General features: G+C 54.3%; 7 protein-coding genes across 7 annotated transcripts; 2 read left to right on the forward strand and 5 right to left on the reverse strand.

Annotated features, from left to right (window-relative positions):
- The first annotated feature begins 9 nt into the window (after positions 1-9).
- On the forward strand, positions 10-922 carry PV07_12408 (uncharacterized protein). The gene is made up of 2 exons (XM_016399934.1): positions 10-109; positions 164-922. The coding sequence occupies exons 1-2, from the start codon at positions 73-75 to the stop codon at positions 880-882; spliced, it is 756 nt and encodes a 251-aa protein (XP_016242746.1). The 5' UTR covers positions 10-72; the 3' UTR covers positions 883-922.
- Positions 923-1,232: 310 nt separating this feature from the next.
- Positions 1,233-2,654, reverse strand: PV07_12409 (uncharacterized protein; the record flags this gene model as incomplete). Its single annotated transcript, XM_016399935.1, has 4 exons — positions 1,955-2,654; positions 1,791-1,879; positions 1,570-1,734; positions 1,233-1,485 (listed from the first exon to the last, which is right to left on the reverse strand). The coding sequence occupies exons 1-4, from the start codon at positions 2,366-2,368 to the stop codon at positions 1,233-1,235; spliced, it is 921 nt and encodes a 306-aa protein (XP_016242747.1). The 5' UTR covers positions 2,369-2,654.
- Positions 2,655-2,773: 119 nt separating this feature from the next.
- On the reverse strand, positions 2,774-3,832 carry PV07_12410 (uncharacterized protein). The gene has a single exon (XM_016399936.1). It carries the CDS (start codon positions 3,720-3,722, stop codon positions 3,405-3,407), a length of 318 nt encoding a protein of 105 aa, XP_016242748.1. The 5' UTR covers positions 3,723-3,832; the 3' UTR covers positions 2,774-3,404.
- A 1,932-nt stretch (positions 3,833-5,764) lies between these two features.
- PV07_12411 (uncharacterized protein) lies at positions 5,765-6,767 on the reverse strand. Its single transcript, XM_016399937.1, has 2 exons — positions 6,090-6,767; positions 5,765-6,002 (listed from the first exon to the last, which is right to left on the reverse strand). Exons 1-2 carry the CDS (start codon positions 6,656-6,658, stop codon positions 5,795-5,797), a joined length of 777 nt encoding a protein of 258 aa, XP_016242749.1. The 5' UTR covers positions 6,659-6,767; the 3' UTR covers positions 5,765-5,794.
- Positions 6,768-7,624: 857 nt separating this feature from the next.
- Positions 7,625-9,505, forward strand: PV07_12412 (uncharacterized protein; the record flags this gene model as incomplete). Its single annotated transcript, XM_016399938.1, has 5 exons — positions 7,625-7,727; positions 7,801-7,883; positions 7,944-8,836; positions 8,930-8,970; positions 9,030-9,505. The coding sequence occupies 5 exons, from the start codon at positions 7,625-7,627 to the stop codon at positions 9,503-9,505; spliced, it is 1,596 nt and encodes a 531-aa protein (XP_016242750.1).
- PV07_12413 (ATP-dependent RNA helicase fal1) lies at positions 8,854-11,535 on the reverse strand. Its single transcript, XM_016399939.1, has 4 exons — positions 11,438-11,535; positions 11,122-11,376; positions 9,716-11,074; positions 8,854-9,661 (listed from the first exon to the last, which is right to left on the reverse strand). The coding sequence occupies exons 1-3, from the start codon at positions 11,466-11,468 to the stop codon at positions 10,161-10,163; spliced, it is 1,200 nt and encodes a 399-aa protein (XP_016242751.1). The 5' UTR covers positions 11,469-11,535; the 3' UTR covers positions 8,854-9,661; positions 9,716-10,160.
- Positions 11,536-12,411: 876 nt separating this feature from the next.
- Positions 12,412-14,628, reverse strand: PV07_12414 (uncharacterized protein; the record flags this gene model as incomplete). The annotated part of the gene is made up of 2 exons (XM_016399940.1): positions 12,412-14,528; positions 14,604-14,628. The coding sequence occupies 2 exons, from the start codon at positions 14,626-14,628 to the stop codon at positions 12,505-12,507; spliced, it is 2,049 nt and encodes a 682-aa protein (XP_016242752.1). The 3' UTR covers positions 12,412-12,504.
- Positions 14,629-15,391: the final 763 nt, after the last annotated feature.

Raw genomic sequence — 15,391 nt, forward strand, 5'->3', positions numbered from 1 at the left:
CACAGAGGCATCGCTTGTCATGAGTGGAATGCAGAACACTTTCGCTGCTTGTTTCTCAGAGGTCTTTTCAAAATGGGCCGACTCAAGGGCAAAACGGCTATTGTCACTGGTATGGATGACTCTGTCCAGACCTGCGTGCAGGGGATACTGACCTGGAAAATAGGAGCCGCCAGTGGTTTCGGCAAAGCTATAGCGCTTCGTTTTGCTGAAGAGGGCGCGAATGTCGTTGTGGCAGACCTCAACACCGACGCTGGCCAAAAGGTGGCGTCCTCGCATCGTAACCTCCGATTCGTTCAAACAAATGTCACACTACTGGGTGATTGGGAAAAGCTGGTCAAGGAAACCATCGCTCTCTTTGGTCAAATCAACATTCTCGTCAACAATGCGGGCACATCGTACAAGAACAAGTCAACGCTCCAAGTAACACCAGATGAGTACGACCGGTGTTTCGATGTCAACGTGCGATCGATCTTCTGGTCTGTCCCGACCGTGGTCAAGGCGATGATCGACCACGGGCAAGGCGGAAGCGTGGTCAACATTGCTTCCATCGGCGCCCTGAGGCCGCGGGGCGGCTTGGTATGGTACAACGCCTCGAAAGGAGCCGCCTACAATGCAACCAAGGGCCTGGCGGCGGAATACGCCTCGAGCAAGATTCGATTCAACGGCGTCCTCCCTCTCTTGTCCGCGACGGGGCTGTGGTCGAGTTTTACCGGCACGGAGGATACGCCGGAAAACAGGGCTAAGTTTGTTGGAAATGTGCCGTTGGGGAGGCTGACAGACCCCTTTGACGTGGCGAATGCGGTCGTGTACTATGCCAGCGACGAGTCGAGTTTTGTCACCGGCACCAACCTTGAGGTCGACGGAGGTCGGGCCATTTCCTAGTCGCAGTAGCATTCGATAGATGTACACATTGAAAAAAAAAAAGGCAGCTTATCTTCTCCCTTCGCTTATTTCTGGAGAGTGACGGAGTTCACAACGGCCCACGATGGTTAAGTATGTCGTTGATACGAAATCCAACATGATGCTGGTAAGCCTCGTTGAGTGGCTTTGAAGGCTTCTAGTGAACCGTTTGGTGCCGTGCGTGAACGGGACACGCCCAAGGCCGTATCAGCCGTGGCCCTACAATAAGCATATGGACTGAGTGACCCGATTTTGACAGCCTAACATTGACTGAGATTTTGGCTATAGAAAAAAAAAAGCCCATACCCTTCTGCGAATGTACAGGGGGCAGTCTACACAAGCAACCACTTTTTCCAGAACTCGATCTGCACGGCCGTGCTCTTGTCAAAGGCCTCGCCAAAGTAGCCCGCATAGTGCCCGCCGGGGAAGAGGTGGAACTGCTTGGGCTCTCGGGCGCGCGAGTAGGCCTCGATGGCGATGTCCGTCGGCGTCAGCTCGTCCTTGTCGGCAACCACCATGAGCAGCGGCGTGGGTGAGATGTGGTGGATGTAGCCCGAGGCATTGTACGCGCGAAAGGCTTCCATGCTAGGGGGACACACATACTGCGGTCAGCATCACTACCGCCATCATCACCCGGTGGGCTGGGGGTTTTTGGTTTGGCAGACATACCTTCGCACGGTCACTTCGTTCTTGGCATTCACGCCAGGGAGCTTCTTGATCCAGGTCGACACGTACTCCCAGCTGTCGGGTGTGGGGAGGACGCAGAGCTCCTTCTCGGGATTCGCCGAGACGCTCTGGATGGTCATGGGCAGTTCGCCTCTCGCGCGACCCTGTCTGTCTGTTTGCGTGCCGTCAGTAGGTCAAATCCCCATGGGAGTTCCGCCGCGGACTCGCCTTTCTCAAACATGGCCTCCATGTCCTTGACCAAGTCGTTCCTCACGAGGCGGTGGAAGTTGGCCCACCCGTCCGCGACCATGACCTGTATTGTTAACCCGGTTAGATAGAGAAAGAGGGCTGGTATAGATAGGCCTTTTGCCAGGCAGGAAGTATTTACCTGGCTTATCACGGCTTTCACCCGACGATCGACGGCAGCAACCGAAAGCACATGGGCGCCACTGTAACTTGTGCCCCAGATGGCGACTCTTCGCGGATCGACCTCGGGTCGGGACTGCGCGTAGGTGATTGCGTCGCTGTAATCCGAGCACTGCAGGGCAGGGATGATCTCCTGTCTGGGCAGGCCGTCGCTGGCGCCGAGATTGCGATTGTCGTAGACCAGTGCGCAGACGGGGATGCTCGTGGTGAAGCGCTCGGCGAACGCGTCGATGCCCATCTCCTTGACGGCGCCGAAGCCGTGACACATGACGATGCATGGCAGCCCACTGGAGGGTGCCGGCACGGACGGGGTGTATAGCCACCCTCGCAGAGTGACCCCGTCCTGCGTTTTGAACTCGACGTCTTCGCGTGGCATGGTCGATTGATGACTGGAAGTAGGCCCGAACTTCGGTCAGACCTGAGAAGGAATTGATCTGGGTGTATCTGTGCAGAGGCCATTGTTGCTGGTCACCATTTATACCCCGCTCGGTCATGGGAGAGCCAGGCTCTTCAACCTCAATGACCTGACGATTTGTCGGTTCTAGCAACGCCGCCAGAGGCATGGTTTGTTGCTAGGCGCGTGTGATTCCTGGGGAGGTAGTAGTCAGGGAGAGTGCAACGGAGCACCCGCCGGAGATGGAGGCGGGGCTTCACACCGCAACCAGTTCTTTTCATCGATGGTGTTTTCCCACCAAGGACACAAATGGAGCAGCGTCCAGGCGCAGGAACATGGATGCGCCGGTCTCGTCTTGGTATGAAGAGTGTCAGTTCAGTAAGTACGGTACAGTGCCATCCGAGAACAAAACAGTTTAAACCGTCAGTCAATCAAAGCCCAGCATCCTGGACGGGGGAGACCGTGAAGCCAAAAACGAGAGGATTTAGAGCAGATAGAAGTCAAAGAGGCTGTCATCGAAGCACTTGACGCCGTCGACATCTCAGTTGGTATGGTTGGTACTCATCATTCGAGAGCACGAGGCTCGACATGGAGACTGTCCAGGTGGCTCAGGCAGCCCTGTGATTCTGCTACCAGAAGCCACCATGATCCCAGCGTCCAAAAGCCCTCTTTGGCGTCAAACCTGCTTACCTGCCGTTCTGCAATCCTATCACCAGCATCGTGCAGCGATCAGTGCGGAAGTGGACGATGAAGGCAATGCAGCATCCTCGTTGGCATGTTCCCAAGGAATGCGCAGAATAAGGGATTCGAACCTCTGTCAAAGACAACGATTCTTACCCCAGTGTCGTTGCTGTACAATTGTTTCCCATGAATAAAGCGCTAACTGCGTGTATCAACGCACAAGCGAGCTCCATAATATGCAAACCCAAGCACTCAGAGGTGCAGGGACGTCTGTAGCTGACCTCGCATTTTCCTCTGCGCCCCTCAATATCCCGCCCACCTGCCCATAGCCAATCCATCAATTCACGCGCATATGTCCCCAAACCTGGCTCTTCATCCGGACCGGCTCGGTCAAAAGCCCCGTATCAATCTCGGGCAGGCTTAGCTTGAAGCTGCTCTCGCCATCATTCCGCTCCGAGAGCTTCTCGCAGAGGTAGGCAACAGCGAAGGGAGTGCCGATCGCTTGAATGGTCCATCTATAGATGAATCGATGCGCGCCGTGGGCACTGTTCTGGAAGGATCGTGGCTCGGGATGGAAGCAACGGCGGGCTGGCACTTTGAGAAGAGCTGAAGGAGGGGTGTTGTGCAGAAGAGCGCGACTGTAGATACGGTTCATGTTGTTGAGAACGAAAATGTTGGCGTTGAGTAAGTAGGCTGAAAGAAGACTTCGGCGCCCGAGCTGGGTCTCGCTGGGTCTCGCTGGTATAGCACAGTGTGATGTGGTTGTATCTCTCTCATTGACCCATGATAATTCCTCCCAGAGCTGGGTTACCCCTCATTGCAGGTGCGACGACACAGGGTGGGGCAGTTGTATCTGATCTTATCGCTATCATTCGCCCCAGGCCTGCCATTTCCACCTGGGAAGACACCTAACTCGGTCAGTATGTCAACTAGCCTCAACGCAGGGATTGAGCGGGCGCAAGGCTGTACAATGAGGAGCTCAAGACCAATATCAACTCTCATGCCCACCCGAAGTTCTGCGCCACACTGAATTCATTCGGTCTGGATAAATTGCTCATAAAACTCACTTCTCCCACCCTACTCACGCCTTCTGCTTACATAGTCACCAGTTGCTTCCCCATCTCTTGGAATGCAACGTGAGGCGTGCCTCATTTGTGCGAGCCAAACAGAACATGTGTAAAGATAGAGATGAGATAATCTGCTTTACGCTAGCTAGGACATCTCACCGTAGAATGGCTGTGCATGTCGACGCCCTTGGAGAGGTTCAGGCATGGACCAGCCTAATCCGTCTTATGAACTGCCGGATCGGGCAATACTTGCACTGGTCGTTGTGGAACCAAGTGGGATCATTGAGTGCAGCCAAGACAGGTTGGACTTCCACGTCGTCTGGTTGGAGGGAGGCCTTGCCTTCCGTCTTATACAGAAGCAAGTTCCACACGCCTTGTGGCTAATGCTCTGGACTTTTCTCTCTTGATGCGCTGCTCCCACCAGTCCTATCCATCTTTTCCGCTCACACAGGAAGATCTTACATGAGCGAAACCTCTCACTCGCAGCGACATCAGTGAAACATCAACGGATGCCGGGCTTCAGCTATACCGTGATAGGCTTTCACACCTCTGCTTGGGCCACGGGCAGGCTTGGAAAGATATTCCGGATGCGGGACGAATATGAAGTGCCACCTTTCCCATAGATGCACTCGCGAGTATAAAATGACCGGAGACCACCAGCTTGGAGGTTGCTGCAGCTCTTTTACTCCCCAACGAAGAGAGTCCCGTCGGCATAGACGGTTCTATTGAGCTCCCGTCCGCGTCCAACAATGCCGACGAATACAATTCCCGCGCCCCTTGCTGGGAAAGTCGCCCTCGTTACGGGCGGGTCACGAGGCATAGGCCGTGGCATCGCCGTCCATTTCGCAGCAAAGGGTATTTCCAGGATCGCCATCACTTACGCCGGGAACTCGGCGGCCGCGGAAGAAACTCTCGCGGCAATCGGCAAAATCAATCCGGATATCACAGCCACGGCGATCCAGGCGGATGTCCTGTCGCCAACATTTGCCTCCGACCTGGTGCCCAGGGTGCTCGAGGACCTCTCAACCCAGAGCATCGACATCATCGTGTGCAACGCGGCCTATGTCAACCCGAGCATTGTGGCCCCCATCGCCACGGCGACCAAGGAGCTCTTCGACAACCTCATGACCGGCAACGCGTGGGCTCCCGTCCAGCTATGCCTCACGGCCTTGCCCTGCATTCCTCGGGGCGGGCGCGTCATCATGATTGGCAGCACCGCTTCCAAGGCGCCGAACGCGGACCCCGCGGTATGCTACGGGGCGTCCAAAGCCGCGCTGGACAGCTTCACCAGGAGCCTCGCGCTGATCTTCTCGGCCCAGCACGGCATCACCATCAACTCTGTGTCCGTGGGGCCCGTGATGACGGACCTGCTGAAGATTCCGCTCGCGCAGGGCATTCTTCCGGACGGGTACATCCCGCAGCTGATGAGCAGGAACACGGCGGAGAAGAGGATGGGTGAGATCGACGATATCTCGGGCATTGTTGGGTTTCTTGCCAGCGAGGAGAGCAAGTGGATCAATGGGAACAACGTGCCGGCAAACGGGGGTGCTCTTCTCGAGATTCAAGGGTAGTAAGCCTGGCGTATACGATGCTGCAGGGATTAAGAACGTGAAGAAACGGGCGACACCTTAAAGGGAGAGTGAAGATTTTTTTTCTCTACTTAGCAGGCAACACCGCCATCTGCCGAAAATGTGGCTCCAGTCGTATAGCTGGAATCATCGCTTAGGGCAAAGCAGATCGTCTTTGCCATGTCTTGAGCAGTTCCCAGTCGCTGGAGAGGCAAAGTCTTGTACGTGTTTGTGACTGGCCGCTCGGACTTACCGCCATCTGTGAGCAACCTCTCCAGCATGGGTGTTTCTATAGGACCACTTTTGAAAATGACAGCAGTTAGCCTGATGAGTCCAGACGTGATAGAAGCTAACTCGAGCGAGACAGACAAGGGGGGAAACACTTACGGAGCAAGAGCATTGACTCGGATGCCGCGCTCGCCGACTTCCTTGGCTGCTGTTCGCGTCAGGCCGACAACGCCGTGCTTGCTGGTCGAGTAGGCGCCAATGCCAGGACGGCCCATGAGGCCGGCCAGACTCGCGACGTTGAGGATCGAGGCCCCGCGGTCCATGGCGCGGAGTTCGGCGCGGAGGCAGTAAAAGAGGCCGGTCAGGTTGATCTTCATGATAAAGTCCCAGTGGTCGTTGGTGATGTCGACGATGTTTGCAAAGACCTTGCCGCCGGGTTTTGTCTCGACGCCCGCGATGTTGGCGGCGCCGTCCAACCTGCCAAACTCCTTGACCGTCTCGGCTATCCAGGCATCAACCTGGTCGGAATCCGAGACGTCGACGCGTCGCCCTATGACTTTGACCCCTTTGGCCTGTATCTGGTCGACCACCTTTTTCAATGCGTCCTCGTTGACGTCGCACAACGACAGTCCTGAGGCTCCTCTTGCGGCACATTCGAGAGCCGTGGCTGCGCCAATCCCCGACGCCCCGCCGGTGATGGCGATGACTTTCCCTTGGAGCTGAGCCATTGTTGTCCGGTTTGCGGTTCGTAGAAGACTCGACGTGCAAATTGGCAATGTACACTGCTAAGTGACCTCGAGGTATATATGTAATATTTCTCGACGCCTTGGGCCTGTGACGAAGTCGGCGGATGTTGATGAGGGGATTCCCAACCGAGGTCCGTCAGCCCAGCGGAGATGCATGTTTCTCCGCATCAGTCGCCGACTAGGCTGAACCTCAGCCTCGCGTCCAGCTTGAGACGGATTAAACTTCTAGGGACCTACAGGAGGAGGAGATGGTGCATTCCTGGATCGTGGATAAGACAGTTCGATTCCTCGACCCTGGATGACTAGCGCAGAGGGTTCATGCACCTACCCCGCTGCTAGGATGATATCAACATCCGTTTTGGGGTTATTCCGGGGCAAATTGATAGAGGGAGGACAGACGGGATCTGCATCTGGTCGATTTGAATCAGAAAGCCAGGCCGTAATTCGACATGGCGGGCGGATGTTCTGTGGGCATGGCCTCCTAAAGGAGCAACGTAGGCGTGAACTTTGGTGGTGGGACCTTTGCCATTGGGAGAGGACATGGGCCTGTCGGAGTTTGTGGGGAGCGGGATGAAAGATTGTGGGGGATCAAGCGTGCACACAGTAGCCAGCTAGCTACATATTAGCTAGAGGAATTACCCCCAGACTCAGCTAGATGGAACGCCGAACCGCCTCGTGTTCGGTGTGCAACCTACATATCATCTCAGATCTGCCTTGTTCTCTGCAAGAGCAACTCTGCACGAGAGCGGTGAATTATATTTCAAGTTGCTATCCCCCCTCTTCTCTCTATCTCTTGATTGAGACGCGAGCTTGCAAAGTCCAGTTAATTTGTGGTTGGGGAAAGAGCCCTCATCCTCCTGCAGTCAACCACGATCGTCCTGCATTTGGACTTAACGGAGACTCAGCTCACTGCAGAACCTGAACGACCCTCTCCCACTCATCCTGACCATGGCCTTGGGAACCCTCCTCCCTGCCCTCGGCGGGTTGCTCGTCGCCTTTCTGCTATACGCATTCCTCTTCATCGGGCGCCGCGAGAAAGGTCTTCCCCCTGGTATGTGGACCGAGTACTGATCTTGATCCCGAGGTGTTGCAGAGTCTTGTACTCATCGATCTGGTATCAATAGGCCCGCCCACAGCACCGGTTATTGGGAACATCCATCAAATCCCAACCAAAGGATCTTACCTGACCTTCACAGAATGGGCCAAGGTACGCACCGCCTTCCAGCTGCTCTACCTCCCATGGCTATTGTTCTAACGTACTAAATAGACATATGGCGGCATCTTCTCCCTCAAGCTCGGTCCTGGAACCGCCATTGTCCTCACTTCTCGCCACCTGGTGAAACAGTTGATCGACAAGAAATCAAACATCTATAGCGACCGACCTCACAGCTACGTCTCGCACAACCTGATCACAGGCGGTGACCATGTCCTGATTGCACACTATGGCAAAACCTGGCAGAGGTACAGAAAAGTGATCCATCAGCACTTCATGGAATCAATCGTGATGAGGGATCATTTGCCATTGCAGCAAGCTGAGGCCAGCCAACTGTTGAAAGACTTCCTCGAGCGACCGGATCAGCACATGGACCACCCGAAGCGCTATACCAACAGCATCGCCTGCGCGACCATCTGGGGCGTGAGATCTCCGACAGTGGACACTCCACATATGAAACGCCTCTATGAGCTGATGGAGAATTGGTCCGTAGTCATGGAACCGGGCAACACCCCTCCGGTCGACATCTTCGCCTTTCTTCACTATGTTCCTGAACGGCTTTTCGGGAACTGGCGCTCACGAGCTAAAGACGTCGGAAAGGCAATGAACGATCTGTACAACGATATGTTGACCGGTCTCGAGAAGCGCAGGGAATCAGTGGGTAGCAAGTACTCATTCATGGACAGAGTCCTCGACCAGAAGGAGAAACTTGAGTTGAATCGGCATCAGCTCTATTTCCTGGGTGGCACAATGATGGAAGGAGCAAGCGATACCTCCTCGAGCATCGTCATCGCAGCCATACAGGCGTTCACCAAGTGGCCTGAGGTCATGAAGAAAGCGCAGCAAGAAATTGACAGCGTCATGGGGGAAGACCGATCTCCTGTGTGGGCGGACTATGCACGGTTGCCGTACGTGGCTACAACGGTGAAAGAAGCGATGAGGTGGAGGTGAGAACTCCCAAGAGCCTGGATCGGAGCTGCAAGGCCATTTCGAGGTTCCTTTTCTCATATGTGACTGCTTGATGCTAACGATAAGTCCAGACCAGTCGTACCGTTGGCATTTCCGCACGCTGTGGATGAAGGTATGAGGCCCTTTTCGAGAAGAGAAGATGGCCAGGCACTGACGACTTTGATCATGTAGATGACTGGATTGATGGATACAAGATCCCCAAGGGCTCGGTCATCTTCATCAACGCATGGGGCATGCACCACGACGAGAAGAGATTCCCCAACCCAAACACATTCGACCCAGACCATTACAAGGGCGTCACAGCACTTGCTTCAGAACTAGCTCAAGCCAGCAACCCGGACGACAGGGACCATTATGGGTACGGCTCCGGAAGACGTCTGTGTCCCGGCATTCATCTTGCCGAGAGGAATTTATTCCTGGCCATTTCAAAGCTGTTGTGGGCATTTGAATTTGCGCCGGGAAAAGACAGTGATGGGAAGCCTATCATTCCCGACACCGACCCGACTACGGGATATAGTGAAGGGTTTCTGGTGTGTGCGAAGCCTTACGCTTTGGACGTCAAGGTAAGATCGGAAGCAAGGCGAGAGACCATCTTGAGGGAATATCAAGAGGCGAAGCGGGATGTGTTTTCAGCGTTTGATAACTAGGGTCAGTGGAAGAAGGGCTTGGGCATGGATGGAAAAGGCTGCAATGAAGCTGGAAGGGTTGGGAAATACCTGGGAGGTCTGAACGCATTCGATAATGATCATGACGACTGAACTAGATGTTACAGACTGGTTTCGTCGATAAGGATATTAAACATTCTGTGACGGTCTCAGTTGATATTCTGCTATTAGCAGAGGGACAGAGCACTGTACCTTTTTGGCTTCAGCCCATTTCCATCCTGGATGTACCTGATACCCGGAGAAGAAGCAACCGAAAAATAAGATAAGCAGCCGCTCAACTGTCCGTTTCCGCAAAGCTCAAGTCGCAGCTTGTTCGACAGGACTCGGATTCAGAAGCCCTGGCGGCGCTGCTGTCGTAGATGGAGTTGTATTCCAACTCAAAGGGAGACCCTGCTGGATCAGGCAAATCCCGCCAACCGGTCAGATCCCTTCCAAGCCAATAAGATCCGCTGAGATATGTCGAGTCATGTGGGATGCGGGTCGGTGGAATGTTGGGAGATGTGTAAAGAGGGGGTGCACCGAGCACGAGGTCGTCACAGTACGAGATGCATTCGGCAAGAGACGCAAGTCTCCATAGGGCCGATCCAGTCCGATAATTCTTGTTTCTGTGGCAAGACAGACCAGATAACAAGCGCTCCTAAGTCAACAAGTCGGCGACGTTCATCGGCATCTCATCAATCTGTGTCGAGTAGTAAAGCTCAATATCCCGCAGAATGCGGACATCCTCACTAGTGACGAAGTTGATCGCCACGCCCTTGCGACCGAATCTCCCGCTGCGCCCGATTCGGTGGATATAATTCTCGCGATTGCTGGGCAGGTCGTAGTTGATGACAAGACTGACCTGCTGGACATCGATCCCTCGGGCCCACACGTCAGTACTGATGAGGACTCGGCTATTGCCCTGTCTGAAATCGGACATGATGCTGTCACGTTCCTTTTGCGGCATCTCGCCATGCATGCTGCTGACTGTGAAGTTTGCTTCTCGCATCTTGTCGGTGAGCCAGTCGACCTTGCGGCGCGTGTTGCAGAAAATCACTGCCTGGGTGATGGTGAGAGTGTCATAGAGGTCGCACAGTGTGTCAAATTTCCACTCCTCCTTTTCAACCGCAATAAAATACTGCTTGAGACCTTCCAGTGTGAGCTCGTCACGCTTGACCAGAATGCGGACGGGGTCGGTCATGAATTTCGTGGTCATATCCAACACATCGTAAGGAAGGGTGGCGGAGACAACCACAACTTGCGTGGCTGGGGGGAGGTATCGGTAGACATCGTAAATTTGTTCTCTGAAACCGCGGTTAAGGAGTTCGTCTGCTTCGTCCAGGACCAGCATCTTGATGTGTCGTGTGCGGAGGTTCCTTCTTCGAATCATGTCTGCCACTCGCCCAGGTGTACCAGACACCACATGTTGTCCGTAATCGAGTTTTCTGATGTCTTCCCCAACGTTTGTACCTCCGATGCAGGCATGACATTGCACATTCATGTAGTCTCCGAGGGCCATAATCACGCTTTGAATTTGGGTCGCCAATTCGCGTGTCGGGGACAAAACAAGAGCTGAGTTATTGTTAGTCAAATCGCGCATAACGAACTCCTACGCATACCTTGCGTCTCGCGGACGGATGTCTCGATAATCTGAAGAATGCTGATTGCAAAGGTCGCGGTTTTGCCCGTGCCTGATTGCGCCTGCGCAATAGTGTCTCTTCCTTTGCAGATCTGCACAATGGCCCGTGACTGGACTGCTGAGGGCGATTCGTAGCCGTACGCGTAGATTCCACGGAGGAGGTTTTCCTTGAGGTGCATGTCCTCAAATGTTGGGGCGACTGTCACTTCTTTCGAAGTCGAAAACTCCATCCGCTCTGTTTGTCCAGGTCAGTCTGGAGCGCGATCGCGCTGGTCGTCGAGAAAAGTTGGACTTACCGTCTGCATTTCTGTCGATACCTTCTGCCATTTTGATCTCTGTTGTGATAAGTACTATGTATGATTTTCAAGTGATGTTGTCGTGAGTTCATTGTTCTCGCCCTCAGGTGGCGGAAGAAATTCGACTCGGACGAAGGCCCCTTGGCATCCTTGGGCAGCAACCAATCATTTGATTCCCGCAATTGTACGGAGTATGGCCGGTCTTTCCCGCCACCATTAGTTTCTCCCCCATGGCCCATTCCTCACGATGTTTCTGCATAGTATAGACTGCATTCAACAGCATTTTCCGCTTCAGTCCACTTCCTGCTTTGTAGAATCCCAATCCAAATGCGATTCCTTCATCGCCATCCTAATGTCCTCAACATTACTCTTCAGATAGGATCCGGAGTCTCGCCCTCAGTTCACTCTGTTACTTACAATCACGCCGTCACACGCCGTCCATACCATCCTATTGATACCACCCGTTATAGGAGTAGAGCGCTTCAATCAAAATCCCGACACACTTGTTTCTCTTAATCGTCCTTCCCTGCTCATCACGTATCGGAAACGGTGGCGCTGGAGGAGTTCAGGTCACATCGTCGCCGTCGCTGTCGATGGAGGGTGACGCTATATCCGGTTGCTGGGCGTCAGTGCGTCCTATGCCGTGTCGATTAGAAGTGGATCACTCCAACGCAATCAAATAGGCCTGATACTTAGCAAGCTGGCGGATAAACGGTCCATCAACACACGGACGCGATGATTCGAACGATGGAACCGAAGATTTATACTCAAACTTTTTTTTGACTATTTAAGCCCCGAAGGGCACATGAGCACAGGAGTGCTCAAAAAGACGTAAAAAAAGACAACTGTTGTCGTCTCTTGAGCCCCGAAGGGCACCAGCAAGCCCAAGCACACAGCACACAGCACACAGCACTCAGCACCCACCAACCCCTCCCCACCCCCCTCCTCCCTGCTCCCTCCTCCCACCTCCCACCTCCCAACGTAAAACCGCGCCCACCCGCGCACCACCAGAGAAGAAAACAAGACACTCTCACAAGACGAGGCCACCGCACCCACAACTAACTGCCTCACTGCTCGTCCTGAAGCCGCTCCCGCAGGAGAGCGACTTCGATCTGAGCAGCGAGGTACTCAGCTGTGAGGCGGCGGACCTCGCCTTGGAGTTGTCGAAACCCCACTTCAGCGTCGACGGCGACCTCCCGCGCCTCCACGAGGGTCCTCCACAGCTGACCGAACGCACCCAGGATCTCGCCCTCCGCAGAGAGGAGACCCGCGCGGGCGCGGACGGCCACTGGGTTGCCCCTCGCGGCGCCGACCGGGAGATCGCCGTCGAGGACGTCGATGTCGACAAGGGCCTCGCTCAAGTGAGCGAGCCCGGCGCGGAGTTGCTCCGCAACCGGGGCGTCAACCTCGTCAAGGTTGACGCGCCCTTCCTCCTCTTCGTCCTCCTCGTCCTCCTCGCCCTCCTCGCCCTCCTCGCCCTCCTCGTCTTCCTCTCCTGAAGACCACCTGTCTTCAGGAGCTTGCCATTGCCCCTGGGCCGGAGCCCCGTCCTCTTCAGCCTCCGCAGAGGCAGCCGTCATGTCCTCGGCCTCGTCGGCCTCGGCTTGGCCCATGGCCAGGGAGCGGAGAGAGCCAGACCGTGCCACCCGCCGCAGGCGCGGGACTCCCAAGAGTTGGGAGTCCGTTGCGCTGCGACGGGCCCCATCCTGGTCGACTGGGATGGGTGTTGTAGTGAAGGCACGGCGGCCAGGATAAAGGAGGCGAGTCATGTTGATGTCGCTAGGCTGCGAAGCCTGAGTCGTGTGAGTCACCTGACCAGGGCGCGGAAAGAGAGGGTTGACGATGCGGCCGTGATGTTGTAGAGTGAACGGCAACTGTTCAGTCGCCGGTGAGTCTGATCGCTCATGAATCAGAAGAGTGTCTGGTGAGCTTGGAGGTTCTTGGTTGAACGGAGTGATTGACACAGGGTCAGTTGCCGGTGAGTCTGAACGCCCATGAATCAGAAGAGTGTTCGCTGAGGTTTGAGATTCTTGGATAAACGGAGTGTTTGACAGAGGATCAGTTGCCGGTGAGTTTGAGTGCTCATGAATCAGAACAGTGTTCGGTGAGTCTGGTTGTTCGTAATTCAGGAGAGTAAGAGAAGAATCTGAGTGTACAGTCGCCGGTGAGTTCGAACGCTCACGAATCAGAAGGGTGGTCGGTGAGTCTAGATGTTGGTGATTCAGGAGAGTCTGAGAAGAATCTGAATGTACAGTGGCTGGTGAGTTCGAACGCTCACGAATCAGAAGGGTGGTCGGTGAGGTTGAATGTTCGTGATTCGGTAGAGTATTGGAAGAATGCGAACGTTCAGTGGCTGGTGAGGTTGAATGTTCGTGGTTCAGGACAGTGTTAGAAGAATGTGAATGTTCAGTGGCTGGTGAAGTTGGACGCTCGTGATTCAGTAATGGACTTGGAAGAGTTTGAGGTGGGATCGAATTTGGAAGGTTGGGCGCTGAATTTACTGCCAGACCAGGGCTGTTTTGAAAACTCCGATGCGGCTCATGAGACCAGAAGAGGACAGTGCCAGTGAATCGAGTGCTTGTTTGCGTTGGGAGAGAATTTGGAAGACCTTGTGTAGAATTCGCTGCCACACCACGGATGCTTGCAAAACTCCAGCCGGGTTCATCAGTCCAGAAGAGTGGAGCACGAGTGTGTTGATTGTCTGCTTGGTTTGCAGTTTGGTGTTCATGCTCAAGTGAACCGTCTTCTGATGGGATGTTTGCAGGGTCGAGAACAAGATCAGGAGAGTCTGTGATCTGAGGGAAGTTTTGTAAGGATGTCAAGTCTGTGGTTGCGTGCACACGACGAAGACCAACAGGGGGCTCGACTGGACTCGCAGTGGTGGAAGGGTTCAAGTCTTGAGATGTTGAGGCAGGATCAGAGCCGTTGATGGATTCAGTTGTCTGAGCAGCTAGGTCTGGGCCAGAAGATGTGCTGGACGGACCAGAGGACAAGCCAGTGTCACCAGGCAAGAGAAACTGGGAGAAGCTGTGACGACGCTGTTCCTCCTCAGAGCGAGAAGGGGGAGAAGAGTGAGAATCAGGTGGTAAGCCTGGCAAGATTTAACGTTAGAAACAGTCGGCTGGCTGGAGGTTGATGAACTGATCATGTCTGAGCGCGAACTTACCTGCGGATCGGTTTGGAGAAGACATCCTGACCGGCGCCGATGTCGACGTGATCGGAGAAGCGGTTGGGTTATTGTCGGGGTCTGTATGCGACGGTCGCGCGACAGTGTCGTAAGTCTAGAAGAGCTGAGACGACGACCTTGACGGAATGCGACAAGTTGAAATGACGATGGTGAGATAGAAGACGAAGGGAAGTGAGAGGAAGAAGCGTCGACGATCTTTGTTGTCGATTTTTCCAACCATCTTTCTGTCGCACCCTCTATAGCAGAAAAGCAGCGCTAACGACTAACTGCGTAGACATTAACATTGAATCGCCAAGCTGAATGGGCTGAAAATGTTGGCTTCTGGGTGCGATATAGTGGTCTTCCCTGGTTGTGATGGAATGTATAAGGCATTTGGAAGCATATTGTGTGCGCAAGGCTGAAGCAAGACAGCGCGGGTCTTACCAGGTCAAGCCGCAGTCACACCATCGTCTTATTGAAAATCCCTGTCGTGACAGATCTTTATGTCGTCGCGACAAATGTCATTTGTGTCGCGAAAGCCCCCATATACAGGGCATGAGAACCATCTTGAACTTGCCCTTTTCACATATTCAACATGCTTAGCTGTCGCCTCATTGGGCTCGCCGCGTGGTCGCCATCCTCGCTAGGCCCAATGCCGCTGTCCGTTCCTCCAAGAGGGCTCGAGTCAATGTCGATGTCCCATTTCTCCTCAACATGATCGCTGTCCTCATCATCCCCGATGTCCCATCCTTTCTGGACTGCGCCTCTGACGTTCCATCTCAAAGCCC

Source organism: Cladophialophora immunda, assembly GCF_000835495.1.
Source record: "Cladophialophora immunda strain CBS 83496 unplaced genomic scaffold supercont1.8, whole genome shotgun sequence".
In the NCBI taxonomy this organism is placed as follows: Eukaryota; Fungi; Ascomycota; class Eurotiomycetes; order Chaetothyriales; family Herpotrichiellaceae; genus Cladophialophora; species Cladophialophora immunda.

What these genes read in the sequence shown, in the direction of transcription:
- PV07_12413 (XM_016399939.1), bottom strand. Translation starts at nt 11,468, where the DNA reads ATGGCAGAAGGTATCGACAGAAATGCAGACG. An exon ending in TATCGACAGAAATGCAGACG is followed by an intron (nt 11,377 to 11,437) that starts GTAAGTCCAACT and finishes CTGGACAAACAG; the next exon opens with AGCGGATGGAGTTTTCGACT. An exon ending in ATCCGTCCGCGAGACGCAAG is followed by an intron (nt 11,075 to 11,121) that starts GTATGCGTAGGA and finishes ACAATAACTCAG; the next exon opens with CTCTTGTTTTGTCCCCGACA.
- PV07_12408 (XM_016399934.1), top strand. Translation starts at nt 73, where the DNA reads ATGGGCCGACTCAAGGGCAAAACGGCTATTGTCACTG. An exon ending in CAAAACGGCTATTGTCACTG is followed by an intron (nt 110 to 163) that starts GTATGGATGACT and finishes CCTGGAAAATAG; the next exon opens with GAGCCGCCAGTGGTTTCGGC.
- PV07_12411 (XM_016399937.1), bottom strand. Translation starts at nt 6,658, where the DNA reads ATGGCTCAGCTCCAAGGGAAAGTCATCGCCATCACCGGCGGGGCGTCG. An exon ending in CGAGTCAATGCTCTTGCTCC is followed by an intron (nt 6,003 to 6,089) that starts GTAAGTGTTTCC and finishes CATTTTCAAAAG; the next exon opens with TGGTCCTATAGAAACACCCA.
- PV07_12410 (XM_016399936.1), bottom strand. Translation starts at nt 3,722, where the DNA reads ATGAACCGTATCTACAGTCGCGCTCTTCTGCACAACACCCCTCCTTCA.